The sequence below is a fragment of the Aplysia californica genome, unplaced genomic scaffold (genome assembly GCF_000002075.1).
Source record: "Aplysia californica isolate F4 #8 unplaced genomic scaffold, AplCal3.0 scaffold00305, whole genome shotgun sequence".
NCBI classification, from domain to species: Eukaryota; Metazoa; Mollusca; class Gastropoda; order Aplysiida; family Aplysiidae; genus Aplysia; species Aplysia californica.
In genome coordinates this window covers 516,108-532,992 of record NW_004797575.1, presented here as the reverse complement: position 1 = coordinate 532,992, position 16,885 = coordinate 516,108, and the positions used below count along the sequence as shown (strand labels likewise).

The window sequence follows — 16,885 nt, the reverse complement described above, 5'->3', positions numbered from 1 at the left end:
AGGGAGGGGGGCACGATTAAGAGTATTGTTATTGGTTTAGTAATAGTCTTCCCACATGATAGGGAGGGGGGCACGATTAAGAGTATTGTTATTGGTTTAGTAATAGTCTTCCCCCGTGATAGGGAGGGGGGCACGATTAAGAGTATTGTTATTGGTTTAGTAATAGTAAAAGTGGTAAAAGTATTATTTTTTTTGTTTTCATTATTGTTATAATTGTTTGTTTTTTTTGTTATCTTCAGCAATAATAAGAAGAATGTATCGTTGTGTTTATCTTTATTACCGTTATTATTATTATTATTATTATTATCATCATTATTATTATTATTATTATTGAAATAGGCGTAATATAATAATGATTATTATTTTAATCATTGTCAGTACTATTGTTATTGTTTTTACTATGATCAGCATCATCATTATTGTCATCGCTTGTATATTATTTCTATTGTCGTGATCGACATCATTATCATGATTATTTTTTATGCTATTATTGTCCATTGTTTCAGCTATTGCGACAGGCCATCACCATGAGGGCGGACTACGTGGAGGCGTACATTAACCTGGGGGACATCCTGGTCAAACTTGGCAGGTACAGACTACACTCACTGGCTGATACATTTAGGATTCTGTTGTTTGTGTTCATGGCTAAGAGAGTCTGCATTCTTTTCTAAAGTACTTTCATATGGTCTGTGACATACAGTTGCAACATCATGGGCATATTATTTTATCATTTGTTTCTGTGCGCTGTTCATAGTGCATAGTGCTTACTTTTCGTACATTTTTACACAGAGCATGTGGTCATCAGTCGGAGACTAGTTTTGAGTTGGAGCTTTAGGATCAGAAATAAATTTTTTTCTTATTTCCTGAAAAATAAAGATGTTTCGATAGCAACAGATAAGGGTTTGTAAAGGCTATTTGTGGTCAACTCCATTTAAATCTGTGATTCTGGACAATCAGTAATACAGTCAAAATGAACTAGAGGCATCAGAAATATGGTTTCTTAGGAGACTTTTCGAGAACTTTGCCACAGTACACACTCTCACCCTTCCCCTACCCAGCCAGGCATCCTCTACCCTCATGACCTCTGCATACTGAAAAATGTGATTTTCATTTCTTTCATTTCTCTGATCCAGAGGCCATCTGAGTTCGAGCCTTCTGACCAGGCTAAAAAATGAGATAAAACTGAAGTTTGAACCATGAGCTGATGTTGATATGTTTAATCTATGTTTGTACTTAATAATAATAATAATAGATAGCATTTGTATAGCGCATTTCCCCGCTCAACAGCAGGCTCTATGCGCTTTACACTATATTATTACCCCAGCAGACAATAGAATACTCCGAAACGTTCTCAGCTTCCCGTGAAGCATACAGTGCAATCAGCTTATTAAGCGCTCAAACACTAACAAACTGACAAGATCTTTCGCTGTCTATAGCCGGGTACCCATTCCCACCTGGGTGAAGTGAGGAAAATTAACTCACTTGCGACTGGGCCCTTTCACCAGTCACAAGCGTTGAAGACTGGCGTTTTTGGGGGTATTTCAATAAATCACCACAACTCTCAGAATTACCCTATTGTAATCATTTTCTGACACAGTAAAGTAACATTCAAGCTTAATCTAATACAAAAAACTAAAGTTGTCTAGGTCTAATACTTTAATTTGTATGATTTTTAAAAATTGGCATGAATTTGATTTTCCGAAAAATTTCCAGAGACGTGACAAGTAGAATGAAATTCGCTGCAACAACAAAAATAAAAGTTCAAAGTGTTCTGGTTTGATTTGTATACATGTGCAAGTGTTTGGTAAAAATATAAAAGCTGGTCTGTGCATTGATTCAGACCCATACACTGAATTACATGAGACAGATATACGGCACGACGTTGTGATTTCGTTGGGCGAAAAACAACACCGGTACTAGTGCTAGATCTAGCCCTAGAACTACGACTCGGGCCGTGTTCGGGTACATATCCAGGATCCTAACTATTAGACACATCATATTCTGAGACACTAGAACTAGTAAAACGCACAGAAGTATAGAAAACGGCGAAATTATGTGATTCTTGTTCGTGCGACTTCTTCGACCGTTACTACAACGCGACTGTCGGATTACTATCAGTTGTATAAAAAAAAACAAAGCGCGAGTTCCGGTCTGTTCAACCCCAGTTGGGGTCACTGTCCTTCACCTTCAATAACTTAAAAACTACCGGCCCCAGAGATACGAAACGAAGTCTAAGTAGCTCCGGCTTGGCCAAACAAGGGTACGAGGCGGGTCTCGCGATCCGTGCGTGATTTGTAGAGCGAAAAAAAAATTCCAAAGTTGGTCACGCAGGGCTTGTGAGACCCGTCGCGAGCGTCGCGGCGGGGGTCACGCAACTGTTGTGTGACCCGTCTGAAGTGAGTTAATGTGAAGTGCCTTTCCCAAGGACACAACGTCGGGCCCCTGACGGCATTCGAACCCACGACCTTACGGTTGCGAGTCCAAGAGCCTAACCACTACTTTCACTTCTGTCTCCCTCAGACTTCAAGATGCCAAGAACACGTACGAAGCAGCCATAGCTCATGATCCTGTCAACGCCGACCTTTATTACAATGTAGGTTTTTGCTCTTTGATTTTGATTTAATTTTGCTTTTTAGTTGTGCACAGAATTAATAATAAATAATTACCCTTCATTTTTACACGTTGAAAATTTAACATTTTTAAGGGGGGTGTGAGGCTGGGAGTGTTTGAGGGTAGTTGTTTCATCTGTTCACCATTACTGAATTCTATTTTACTTTCTACTTTTTGCTGCATGAACTTTTCTAAGTTGGAGATCATACAGCAGAACAGGACTTGTCATGAGTGGTTGAATTATATGTCATAGGTATGAAATTAGATCTGGTATAGGGAAAACTATGTTATTGAGTGTCTCCAACTGTTTGCTTGGATGTTGTAACCCACTCAACGCGGGTGGGCTTTTATAAGCAAGGTAAAACCAGCCTGCTTCCTAAATGCTTTAAACAGTGTAGAGGGGGGAGGGGGGCATAAATCATTTACTCTCACAGTAGAACTCTTGTAGTTTCAGCGAAGTCGATTGGGAGTCTCAGCATCACGGGGCCTGATTAAGGACAAATTTTATGTAGAAATTGTTTTTCACATAAATTTTGTTTTCTGTTTCCACGTTTACCTTTTATATATGTTTTGACTACTGGAGTGTCTTCTTTTTTTGGTCTTTTTTCAGACCGGAGTTGTCTTGTTGGAGCTTGGGAAACCCCTGGAAGCGAAGAATTATTTTGAGACGGCGATTCGGCACAATCCAGAGCACTGGGTATGCCCAACTATATTTAGAAACTTTTATATTCCAGTTATGTTGTGAAATATGCATGAACTTTTTCTGAGTTGAAGATCATACAAAACAGGGTTGGTCATCGGTGGTGTAAATAGTGAAATGAGTAAATGCATAAAACCATTGGAAAACCAATTCTACATGCCTAGACTTATGGAGCCGACCATTAGTAAGGTCTGATTGAAATGCCTTATTGTCAAATGTTTCAGCACTTTTCCTACATGGGTGAAATGTGCCAGTCACCTTTCAGCAGGATCTTATAGCGTGCCTGATGGATATGTACACCATCCACCTACGTGTGAATCCACAGACCTCAGCCAGTTTGGTGACCAGTACCACTGTATGTCCTCATGCTACAGTCTGACAAAGAGAAGAATATACAATAGAGTCCGTTTAAACTGAAATCTGCAGTACTGTAATATTATGCATAACCTCGAGAGGGGAAATGGAACTGGAGTCTTTTGCCTTAGAATAAGGCTTGTCCCACTAGATCGCCACCTGAATCATTCACGGTCGGAATCGCTGTGTGGATGAGCCGCTCGCAGTGGCTGGGGTACATTTTGTTTAACAACATCGACGTATGTCAATTTTCGGCAATTGCCAAAAACAGATCTCTTTTACCTGGAGTTCTTTCATTAGATGAAAAACTATCAAAATAAGTTCATTTGTTTTGATTTAATGACCGATTTTGTTATGTATATGTCACTTTTAAGTTTTGTACCAAAAGAGGGCATAGTGGGAACACCCCCCCCCCCCCCCCCCCCCCCCCAGGAGGTAAAGAGTTTAAACAAGTGAGAAGATGTTCTTGTTCGTGCGATGATATTTTGGTTGTTTTTATAACCTCCCCAGCAATCTCTGTACAACTCGGCCATTCTGATGCAAGAAGGAGGGAACCCTCGTGACAGGCCTTTGGCTTTGGAAAGGTGAGTGGGATCAGAAGCAGAGTCTTTACAAGTCAGTTTTCATAGGGTTTTTTTTGGGTGGGGTGATTGGGGGGATGGGTTGAGAATCTCTTATAGAGGTTTAAGGTGGTGGACACAGAGCTAAGTTCATTGATCCCATCAGTGTTTGAGTGGTGTGTCAGAGAAGAATACTGAGAAATGTTTGTGCTGCAATCTTCTGAATAAATTATTGTTTTGTGATTTTAACAAAAATTCATATTTGGTGCCAATAGATCCAACGAATGCGGCTGATTAACTGGGAGAAAACTGAGAAAGATGGGGAAAGTTGATATTTTGTAATAAAGAAAGCATGCCTCTTTTTAGCAGGATATAGACGACAATACCACTGTTCCTCTCTTATCCTCCATTAGATTCTGAATGAATTTGCCACGTCGCACGAGATGGCATTTTGTAATTTTGTAATTTTTTGTTTTGTTTTGGTAAGTGTTTTACAGCACTCACAACTGCACTAGGTCATATTTTAGAAGAAAATTTTCTGTCGCCATCCAGATTCGAACCCGAGACCTATCGAATGAGAGGCGAACACCTTAACCTCTAGGCCACGAGAGCCTCCTGGCATTTTGTAAGAATATGCCCATGATTGTCTGCTTATGAAAGCAAGAATACAGTCCTTACACTTTTGCTGTTTTAGATGTAGTTGTAGGTGGGTGGTTGGAGGGTGCTCTGGTGTGGTTTGCTCCTTCTTTCCTATCAAACGTCTATCGTCCTTATCTCTCCTTCTTATTTTTTTTGTTTGTTACTACTCCCTTGTAACACACCTAATCTTCGGCACTTATATGACCTTATTGTGTTGCAAGTGCCGTAAAACTCTTAAGAAAACGAGATGTTTTAGAATCAGTTTGACGTAAAATTCCTGATTGTGTTCAAATGTTTCTGCAAGTTATTGTCAGTGTTTGAAGCAACCTGTTTGTTCATTTCAGGCTAGAAAAACTGAAGAAGAACAACGAAAAGGACCCAAAAGTTTACTTCAACTATGCCATGCTGGCAATGGACGAAGAAAAGTTTGAAGAAGCGGAGGCTAATTTCCGAAAGGCCATTGAGGTAATTTTATCTTTTTCCTAGACTTGTTTTTTAATAAGATATCAAGGGAGGAGTGTGATACTGTATAATGATAAAGTATCAAAGTATCATGTGGTTTCAGGTCTCTACACACAGATTTGCTTGGGGGCTCTCATGGCCTAGAGGTTAAGGTGTTCGCCTCTCTTTCAAAAGTCCCGGGTTCTAATCCGGGTAGCGGTGGATACATTTTATTCTCTAAAATTGTCTCCTTTCACCTCCTTTCCTGCTCTCTAGCAATGTTCTGTCATCTGCTTTCGTCTCCACTTTCTTTTCCCACCCCCTCACCTCCGTTGCCCCCTCCTCTGGGCTCCTGACTTTTTCTGCAGCCTTTCTACTTCTACTCCTTGGCTCCTTCTTACTGCTGTCTTTCGGCCACACCCCAGATCTTCTGGTACGAAAGATCTACCCCTAGCCTTCTCTGGCAAGGGCGGAAAATCTCAGAGGTCCCATGTGGCAGTTCCACATGTTAAAGATCCCTTGGTGGTCTAAAATCGATAAGAGTAGGCTTCGGCTGCCACCCACGCAAAATTCAAGATTTCCTGCCAACTGCAAATGTTTAATGTGTCCCACGCACTCAAATGACCTTATGCAGTTGTGAGCGCTGTAAAACACTTGCCAAAAAGAACCAAAAAACCCCGAACATTTGTTATAGTCTTATAAACCAGAGGAGAAACAGATGGGATTTGATTGATTCAATTAGCTGCTGATATGCTTCTCATCTCTTTACTCACAATAGAAAACTTTTCAATTCTCTTCCAGCTGGACCCCAAGTTCCGCAGCGCGTTGTTCAACCTGGCGCTGATGCTGGTGAATAACCTGAAGAGGCCACTGGACGCTGTACCCCTGCTGAAGACACTGCTGGAGGTGGGTTGTCTGAGAGTGGACGGTTTGCTTTTTGTTGAGGTTTTACACATTACACATTACATTGCCCGGGATCGCCCGAGAATTTCCTTACGTGCTCCACCCTAACTCAGCTGGAATCGCTAGCTCCGACCATGCGCTTTTAGAAATGAAATCTCGCCTTAATGAGACTCTGAGGCTAAGATTTCGTTTTACAGTTATTGCAAATTGTTTCTTCTTTCGTTTGATACCAAAACGAAATTTTCTGACCAGTAGTTTCAGTTTTAGAACCATTCGAAGTGTGATCACGTTTCCGATATTTCAAAGGTGTCTCGACTTGTTGAAAAGCGACAGAATTGATTTTGAAAAAGGAAATAACGATGGATTAGAGCAAGTAAAAGCTAATGAGAAATCTGATGATTAAAATATTGATGAAAACATTGTAGCAAGAGTTTGGGGCGATTCAGATTAATCAGCAGTAGAATTTAAATCAAGGGCTCGACCATGAGGCTGAGAGTGAAAGTGACGTGTCGGACACCCCGATTGAGCTAAAGCTAGAGCGTTTCCAACAATTTGTGCATATAAAGTTATATTTTTCTGAAACTATATTCATTTTTCTTTCTGTTATTTTTTTGAGATTTTTAAAATTTGTTTAGTATTTTTAAATTGTGTTTTTTAAATGCTTGTATTCACGAAAGGTGGGTTCCTTCCCCTTGCTTAGGATTTGCGAGTAGACTTCCCGTCCAGACCCTTAGGGTGAAATGTGTTAATCTGTGGCCTCGGCCCAGTGACAGAAATTCTAAGCAATGTTTGACCTATGATAAGAGATACGTGCTCAAGCTGTACTTTTTTTATTCATTACAGAAACTTTATTTAACAAATGAGTGTTTTATGTGATGTGATGTGGGCCAGTGGCCCTGAATAAACTTACTTATTTGCTTAAATCAGTGGCCTGGCTCTTGGACTGGCAACTTTACAAACATCTGTGGGGTTTTTTGTCTTTCAGCATTACCCAGACCATGACAAAGGTTTGATCCTGATGGGAGATATCAACGTCAACGTTCTCAAGGATTTGGACGCAGCTGAAAAGGTACTACATTAGACGGCATTTGATATGATTTGATTACAACTGAAATGATAGTTGGTTAGATAGCGTTTGAGGAGATTTAAATTCTCAGTTGATATAACTCTGGACTGTGATGTGGGTGATACTGGTTCAAAATTCAAATTGGGTGTTTTTTTACAGGACTTGGAGAGTATGTGCAAATTTCAAAGCTTTGAGCGCATGGTTCTATCAGAGATAAATGTTGTTGTGGCGTCGGTGCCCTAGTGGTTAGGCTACCAGATTAGTTATCGCGAAGTTGCGGGGTCAGGGGTTTGAGCCACGGGCCTGACGTTGTGTCCTTAAGAAATGTACTTTACACAAATTTTCCTCACTTCACCCAGGTGGGAATGGGTACCCGGCCATAGACAGCGAAAGATCTTGTCAGTATGTTAGTGTTTTAGCACCTATAAATGGCTGCTTGCACTGTATGCTTCCCAGGAAGTTGAGTTTGTTTCAGAATGCTCTCAGGTCTGCTGGGGTAATAGTATAGATTGTGTAGCGCATAGAGCTTGCTGCTGAGCTGGGATTTGCGCTATACAAATGCCATCTGTTATTATTATTAATAAATTCTTGGTCTCCTGGGTGGATTTCCCGGAGGCAAGAGTCTTGGACCCTCTAGAAAGCTGTCTGCATGACCTAGCATAAAAAACAACTTAAGACTGCTTTGGGGGGAAAACGACATCATTAAAAACACTTGACACATATCTTTAAGTTTTTTAGTTTTAGTAAGAATTTTATGGCACTTGCAACACAGTAAGATCATATAAATGCCGAAGATTAGAGGTGTTTCAAGGGACTAACACACACAAAAAGGAGGAGGAGAGAAAGAGACGACAGATGTTTGTAGGAGAGAAGGAGCTAACCACACCAGAGCGCCCGCCAGCCATCCACTCATATACCTCTTGATCAAAGAGGCTTCATGGAGACAAATTCAGAGATACCACCTCGTATGTACGACCAAACAGTGTCCATAGGGGCCTTAGGCTCATACTGCACCAACGGTATTTTATTTTAAAAATTTTGTTTTGTTATAGAATTTCAACACCATCCTTGCCCGAGACGCGACCAACGTGCAGGCGTTGCACAACCTGTGTGTGGTGTACGTGGAGAGAGGCGACCTGCTGAGGGCGGAGAAGTGCCTGGTGCAAGCCGCTCAGCTCGCCCCGAAGGCGGAGTACATTCAGAACCATCTGAGGATTGTGAAGAGCAGGATAGCCGAGGTGAGGTTTTTTTTTGTATGTGTGTTTGTGTGTGTGTGTGTGTCTGTGTGCGTGTGTGTGTGTGTGTGTTGTGTGTGTTTTTGTTTGTGTGTGTGGGTTTGTGTGTGTGTGTACTTGTGTGTTTGAGGATGAGCAAGCTTTATTTGTGTGTGTGTCTGTGTGTGAGTGTGTGTGCTTGTGTGTTTGAGGTATGAGCAGGCTTTATGTGTGTACTTGTGTGTGTGTGTATGAGGAGATTGCTCAATTAATCATGACATCATCAGCTGACAACAATTTATACTTAAATCTAAGTCATGCTGATGTCAAAATCAATTGCCAAAGACAAATTTATTGAAACTAAAATTGGTGATAAATAATTTGCCTAGAGAGAGAGATACACTGCTCCGCCCAGTGCTGTGAGTGTATCCAAGCAAACCGTGCATTATAAAAGATCAAAAGTTTCAACCAAAGAATATTACATGTATGTCAGTATCGCAAACTTGCTGAACCAACCGTACACTGTTTTGTACAGTTAAGGTATATATGCTTAACACTTTGCAGCCTCATCTCGCCAATTGGCGATGTTTACCACCCAGTTTCTTTGGATTTTCCCCAAAATATGATGGCAAAGTGTTAAAAAATGTAGCATAAAAGGAGCCCATAGTTCAGATAATAATAATTAGAATTCACAACTTCACATGTAGTTCACTTTGTTTTCACCACAAGTCGTCTTCAAATTCGGAAAAAGTGGAACACTTACTATGACTATGTGCGGCCTGCTTGAGAAAGTGCACAAGGCAAGAACGATAAATCTACACATCCTCACAAGGATGTGTAGTCAGTTACTCATTTAGTCATGACATCAGCTGACAACAAGTTACATATGAACATTTTGTTTTGTCTCTCCAGATCCGAAAGCAAATGGCTGCCGGCCAACAAGCCAACGCTGGTCAGAAGCCGACGGGTGGAAGTCAACAGCAGACGCAGAAGACGGACAGCGGCAAACAACACGGCCAGAAAAAGACTCAACCTCCGCCGAAAGAAGACGCCGCTGCTCAGGGGAAGCCTGGGAAGAGATGAGTCTTCAGAGCATGATGGTGATGGTTGTTATCTTGTTAACTCTCCCACGTCTAAAGAATTGTTTTAATGAACCCTACCTCACGGTACAATCTACAAACTGGGCAGGTTAGTGGAGATTGTGGTGTAGAAGAGGGTTAACTGTGTTTCGACCATTATTAGAGTAATTGTCAAAGGTTTGTGTACGGTATTGGAATTGTTATGTCAAATTCTTTACTCTGCCCCCTTTGTAAATATTGATGATAACGGTTGTTTGGGGTGTTTTTCCCCCCCTGTAGGTATGAGGCCTTTATCAGCCTTATATACTGTGACTCATATTGTTAATTTATCGTATGGTTCTTTAGGGACCGTTTTTTTTAGATCTGATCTCTGTGTTTGTGAGTTGTGTACGTTTTGAAAGTGCCTCATGCTTTTTTGGGGGAGGGGTTTGGTTTCTGAGAAGTGAAGACACTAACTGAAAAATGCTAGAATGTTACTGTTGTTGTTATGTTGTTGTTGTTTTGTTGGGTTCTTTTGTTGTTGTTATGTTTTTGTTATGTTGATATGGTTCATCCCGGAAGTTGTATATTTGTACCTTGCAGGTGGTTGAAAGGTGCTGTAGATAGCTCTGGTCCTTGTGTTCTGTCGCTCCTTGTATCTTGCTATTTCAAATAGTTGTTTTGTTTTTGTACGGCTTTTTTCAGTTTCAGCATTCATTTATCAACTGCTGATTGGATCTCTTTCGTTTGTCGAGTGTAAGTTGTTTTTGTGGGTTTTTTTGGGGGGGGGGGTGGTGTTGGGTGTTTTTTAAAAGACATTTTCGCCATTTCCTGCCACAGTGGGACCATACATATATATAAGATTTGTGAATGTTCTTTTCTGATAGGTTGGATGGATAGTGTTTGTCTAGACCCACGGAGACAAAATGACGAAACAAATATATGTGAGGTGTGCTGACAAAATGAGTTGCTTTGGGGATTCAAGCCTTAAGGAAATAGATACATCGCGCTTATAGCTGGAGTTTTTACAATATATATAAGTATGAAATAATAAAAGATGGGTTATAGTTAAAAAATGTGGCTTCAATAGAAAATCTACAAATTTGACCCTAATGTCGATTTTGGGCCAATATCTCCATTTGTGGATTGCGAGAAGTAACTGATTGTGTCTGCACGCCCCACATATATTTTCACCGATAACAAAGCGATGAAGGCTGTTCTAAAAAATTCTGTTGTTGTAATATTTTGGAACACATTTGGGTTTCTGCAGATGACCCTGCTGTTATACTTCTACACCTTGATTTTTGTAGCAGCTTTGTGCCAAAGCTATATATAGAATATGTCATTTGGGCTCGAAATATATGAATGTGAATTAACACTTATATATATATATATATATGAAGGCCAATACAGATAAATATATCATATATGTATTTATAATTTATTTTGAAATTATTGTACGTGTTCAGCTCCAAACAAGTTTCTTTCAGACTGTTAGTGAGAAACTGAAATTATTTTAGAGGTCTTCAGTGTACGACAAATACATCAAGGGTTTTTTTTAGGGGAGGGGGGAGCTACAAAGGATGTCTGCACTTGATGAACTAAAAAGAGAGTGTCAAAAACAGTGCCAAGTTTTTAATTGTTTTGTTTTCTCGCTTTCAGTCCCAGCTCTATGTTGTTTTATGATTGTACGATCTCTTTGTTTTCCTGCTATATATGTGGTGAGATGCTGGTTCTGTTTCTGTGTTTTTCACCATTTTTTATTTTTTTATTTATTTATTTTTTGGGGGGGTCTCGTGTCCTGGTTTTGGGCCCGTATTTGTTGGTTACGTAAGAATGTACAGACATGGTGCAAATTGTTATAAGATAAGATAAGATAAGATAGTGCTTTATTATCCCAGAGGGAAATTTTCCTTGGCTGTTTTCTAGAGAAACGAAACAAGGTAAAAGAGGAATTGTTAAGTCGGTAATGATGATGATGGTGACGGTAATAGTAATTGTGATGGTGATCATGAGGATGATTATTTATGTTGGCGATGATGATGTTCTGTTCCTGTGTGTTTCAGCGTGTACTTTCTTAGCTGGTGTGTGCCTCTCTTGAACTCCCCAACATTGTTGGAGTTGGAGGCAGTTCTGCGTGAACTTGTGGCGTTTTTGTGTACGTGAAATGTCCATTTCGTGATCTTGTGGCGTTTTTGTGTGGGTGAAATGTCCATTTCGTGATCTTGTGGCGTTTTTGTGTGGGTGAAATGTCCATTTCGTGATCTTGTGGCGTTTTTGTGTGGGTGAAATGTCTATAGTGTGAATTTGCGGCGTTTTTGTGTCCGTGGTATCCGACTGTGCTTCCCTCTTTTCTGTGAGCCTGTCAGGTTGTCAGTATTAATTTATTATGCAGACTTTCCAGCCTTCCTTATTTTGTAGGGAAATTCCTGAATTATTCAGACTGCCTTTCCCTAGGTCTCAATAAATTTTCCCTATTGTTTGAGCCATAGTGGAACATCTATTTTCTCTCTTTAACTTGCTGACAGAGTGATTTTATTGGTGAATAAAAACATGAATGAAGTGTGATCCACCATGTCTACTAAAACAGTCGTACTGTTAAAGTGTATAGAGAGATGTGAGTATTTCGTTATGGGTAAAAGGGTTCCGCGTGCATTTTCCCTCTTTCTGCCTTGAAAAAGTAGGGATTTTCCCAACTTCTGTCTGTGGGAGGTTGGCAGGTCTGTATTATGGTGTTATGCTTCCTGGCAACTGAAACTGAAATGTATAAAATGTAATTGTTGAACTTTTTTTTTTTAAATTCACAGCCAAATTTACTTTACGTGGGTGGTTGGCGGGTGCTCTGGTGCGGTTTGCTCCTTCTCTCCTATCAAACAACTATCGTCTTTATCTCTCCTCCTTTTTTGTTTGTTACTGTCTTGTAACACCTCTAATCTTCGGCACTTACATTATGACCTAATTGTGTTGCAAGTGCCGTAAAACGCTTACTAAAAAAACAAATAAAATGTATAAATTTTCAATGTTGAACATTTTTTAAAAATTCACCACCAAATTGACTTTACTTTTCCGATTGTGTTTTTCTTTTACCACATTCCTTTACCATGCACTTTGTAATCCGATTGTTCGGATCGTTGAAGGCACTCACAGAAAGCTGTTACTGTTAAATTTATCATATCATTGTTATCATTGGTTTATATTTTACCTCTTCTTGCACTCTCTATAGCTATTTATAATGTCTGTTGAGTAGTATAATAGAATGTTATCATATATATATATATAAAGACTGACAAATGAATATATTTTGTTTTATTTTTTTTTCCCTTTATTAAAGTGTGATATGACATAAAATAATGAATGCTATGTAACCTAGATCTATATTTCAGTGAATAGTTTTCTTGTGTGTAGTGTGTTAGATGCTTTTTCCAAACTTATTGCTATTATTTATCTCTCAGTTTGTAACATTTGGGAAGCGTGCTGACCAAATGAGTTACTTCCCGGATTCAAGCCTTAAGGAAACAGATACACCATGCTTATATTGGTGAAGTTTTTACAATTTATATAAGTAGGAAATAATAAAAGACATGTTATAGTTATAGAAAGAATGTGGCTTCAATTTTAAAAATCTACACAATTAACCCTTATGTTGATTTTTGGCCAATGTCTCTGATTGTGGATTGCGAGAAGTAACTCATTTTATCAGCACGCGTCACATTTGGTTTCACTTACAACTCGCGCAAAGACAGTTTCAAAAGTGTTATATTATGTTGGGGGTTTCCCGCTTGGCTTATTTCTTTGTATGAAGGAACTATTATTATGTCATTGAATGTAAAATTTGATGTTAGATTTACATATAGCTCAAAGTTGAAGGATGTGAACTTCAGTTACTGGTTGTCTGTTTTCTAAATTAAATACATGTAGTAAAATTGAAAAGAAAATAGATTCTTACTGGTCGTAGTAAGATTTGAATAGCTCCAAATTAGATCGATCCTCTATTTTAGTGGAAATTTCAGTTTTGATCTGAGCAAGAAAAATCAAATTTTGACTGACTGACTAGATCAAGAAGACATAACATTGTGAGTGGTTGACTTTACAACTTTGAGAAGCACAGAGAGAGCCTTGAATTTACGCAGAGTCATGCTTACGTTTGCGATGTGGGCACTGGGTCAAACATAATTTTACATATGCATATGAAAAAAATCAATGTAATAATATACACACTCGCAAACTTTGAATATGGCACCCAAATTACTCCCAAATATATACATATAGGCCTAGGCTATAGAAATTATATACATTATGTATCGTGTATAGTTGATGTTTTGGTCCGATTGTCTTTTAATACATATGTAAAACATGTTTTGTTTCATTTTTTCTTGATGATCGGCCACGTTCAAATGAAAATCTTGCTCTGTGTCAAATTTTTTGACGCCTCAGCTCTCTCTCAGCCCATGCCATATCTCATGTGAAATAATTTCCTCTATTTTAATTTATTGATGGTTTTTGCCAGCTGCAGAGAACACATTGCTCACTCATTTACTTTTATTGTTGTCTCAACTGTTGGTTGTATTGTGAGAATGAGAATGAGCAGTGGGTGGTTGGCAGGTGCTCTGGTGTGGTTTGCTCCTTCTTTCCTGTCAAACATCTATCGTCCTGATCCTCCTCCTTCTTTTTTTATGTATTTGTTACTCTCTTGTAACACCTAATCTTCGGCACTTATATGACCATATTTTGTTTGCAAGTGTCTTAAAACTCTTACTGAAACTAAAATGTGAGTGGATCTAGGAAAAATGTTGCGATCTTATGCCTGGTACAGACACAGCAGTGTTCTGTGTACATAAAGCTATGACTCATGAATCAGACTGAATGGCTTTTGGGTCCTCTTGTGGTAAAATAGAACCTCAAACTGTCCTCATGGTTTTATGCTAAAAAAAAATCTGAAATTATGGAAACTGAGCCCAAAAGTGTGAAATAATGCGATTTTGTTAATTTTAACAAAGAATGATGAAGGAAAATTAATCAGAAAATAGGCAAAAAATGATCAATTTTTGCTAAATTTTAATTATGCAGGGTGCATAAAACCACGGGGACAGTTCAAATAGTGTATGTCACAATGGTTGGAGGGGTCTTTCATTTTTCTGCGGATGGAAGCAAATTTGGTTTGTGGTCTAGTTTTATCATGTGTCTCCATTTACAGAAGAGTTTGCTTCATCAAAAACCAAACACACTTAATCCGATAACAGCGATAAACCAAAAGAAAAGAAAATCCCAGCTTTTTGTTTTCATTTGAGCCACCCGGCTAAACCGATGAAAACCTGGCTGTCTGGCAGATTTTGGTTTAAAGTAAAGCAGACTCCACTACTATATTTACCGATGTGTATTCCTGTCACACTGTCTGGGCTGCCCCTGACAGGCAGGGGGGAAGTGAGCCGGCCACTTGAAATGAAATTTCTAAATTGTTCCAATGCCAATAGGGATGTAAAATGTTCACAGTGAACTAGCACTTTTTTAAATACTTCAACATAGATAGATGTAATCATGTAGGCTGATCTCATGCTGTTGTGCACAAGTAAAGCAAATTTGATGTTCATAATTTATATAATCTAGATCTAGTAGTAAATATTTGCATGCTCAAGACTGCTTTGAACTGTACTTTGAAATTTGAAAAAAATTTGATATTTATATAAGATCTAGTAAATTTTTGCAAGCTCAAACTGCTTTGAACTATAATGAACCTTTTTTGGGCTACAGTAAAGTTTCAGAAGCGGTGTGCTTTGATCTTTTTTCTGTTCCCATGTTACGTTACTGGCACTCTCAGAGACAAGCCCATACCATATCATGTCCCATTTGTATGCTGTACCAAAGATGTGTTGTTGTTTCCATTCGTCATTTTTAAGGACAAGCGGGCTAACCCAGATCTCGGGGGTTTCCAGAAATCTTGACTTACATCAAAAGTGGGCATTGCCCTACCTATAGGAGAAGTTTGGTTTCTTTTGTGTGTATATATTTGTTTGGTTATAGAGAAAACTCTCCTTGTCTTTTAAAGAAACTGAACAAGGGGCAAAAACTTTACCCTCGATTTTCTCAAAACTGCATTTTTCAGGACAGCCCCCTTGTGCTTAAAAGCAACCATTTGTATGTTGCACTAGGAGAGATGTGTTGTTGTTTCAATGACTAGTTGTGTCAGAGTAGGTCAACACTACATATCATATTCTTTTTGAAATCTTTTCCCATGAAGTGAACTGCACACTTTGTTGATTCCCACTCGCAATCATTGAATCATGATATTATAATTATAATATAATAATATAATTTAAAACTGTATGAATTGCCTTGCATGATCTTAAGTGATTAATTATTAGAATAATGAATACACTGTACTGTATAACCCCATGCGGCCTCTAAAATAGTCTAATATAATATCATTTTTATACATTGTATAGCGATGGGTGCGTAAAACTAAAAATACAACTCTTGTCCAGATGGCTGACATTGTTAGGCTTAGTTGATGAAGAACCTGTGTTCCAAATAAAATTTGTTATTGAATTATTCAAATCGATGTAGGTCCTGTTTGGTCATATTATAGTGATAGGCTTACAACAATTACCTCTACGCATAGATATGTATTATTTTAATAAATGTATCAAGGCTGTGTTCACTCTGATGTTATTTTAGATCAAAAAGGGGCACACCATTTGACACTGTATTTGGAACCAAATAGCGGACATTGTAGTTTTGTGCTTGAAAAATTTCAAAATTCTGCGCAGAATTTAACCCCCAAAATGACCAAATTCTGCAAACGTTCTGCAAAATTTCTGCAAGGATTGCGACCATGTTTAAACTTGTCGACAAAACTATTTTTGAACAGCAAGGTGAAAAGGCCGAAAATCTCACATGGTAAAAAATGTAGTTCCTTCAGAAAACACACGTTGAACTATTTCTTAATTATATTGAAGGGATGTTGTAGTTCAAGTCAAAATATTTTTTTAATTACATGTAGTTATTTGTGCAACATATTGTACTTCACCAAAAGTTAAAAATGTGCTAGAAATTGTTGTTTTTTCTCCAAACTTCTACACCAGGAGTTAGTAATACTAAATGTGGCATATCTTTATAACTACTCAAGATATTTTGAAAAATATTTAATAAACGTTGTTCAGCATTGAATTTACTACAAGTTTTCAACTTGTTTCAATATCCAAAATTTTCGACATCTGGAACCTTTCTCTAGGCACACACACATTTTGACGGACGTGCTCGACACCACCGGACGTTGTTGCTGTTGTGACTGTCAGCTAAGTTGGTCACATTCATTTTAAAATTGTTACATAAGACCTAACGGA

General features: G+C 38.6%; 1 protein-coding gene across 1 annotated transcript in view; it reads left to right on the top strand.

Moving 5' to 3' along the window:
- Nucleotides 1-12,338, top strand: part of LOC101864633 (protein O-mannosyl-transferase TMTC3) — a gene marked incomplete in the record, with an annotated part of 23,621 nt that extends 11,283 nt beyond the window's left edge. The window contains 9 exon segments of the mRNA XM_013084620.2: nucleotides 507-589; nucleotides 2,521-2,593; nucleotides 3,221-3,307; nucleotides 4,175-4,248; nucleotides 5,208-5,328; nucleotides 6,106-6,210; nucleotides 7,193-7,276; nucleotides 8,326-8,511; nucleotides 9,400-12,338. Coding sequence (XP_012940074.1) covers nucleotides 507-589; nucleotides 2,521-2,593; nucleotides 3,221-3,307; nucleotides 4,175-4,248; nucleotides 5,208-5,328; nucleotides 6,106-6,210; nucleotides 7,193-7,276; nucleotides 8,326-8,511; nucleotides 9,400-9,570 — 984 coding nt within the window.
- Nucleotides 12,339-16,885: the final 4,547 nt, after the last annotated feature.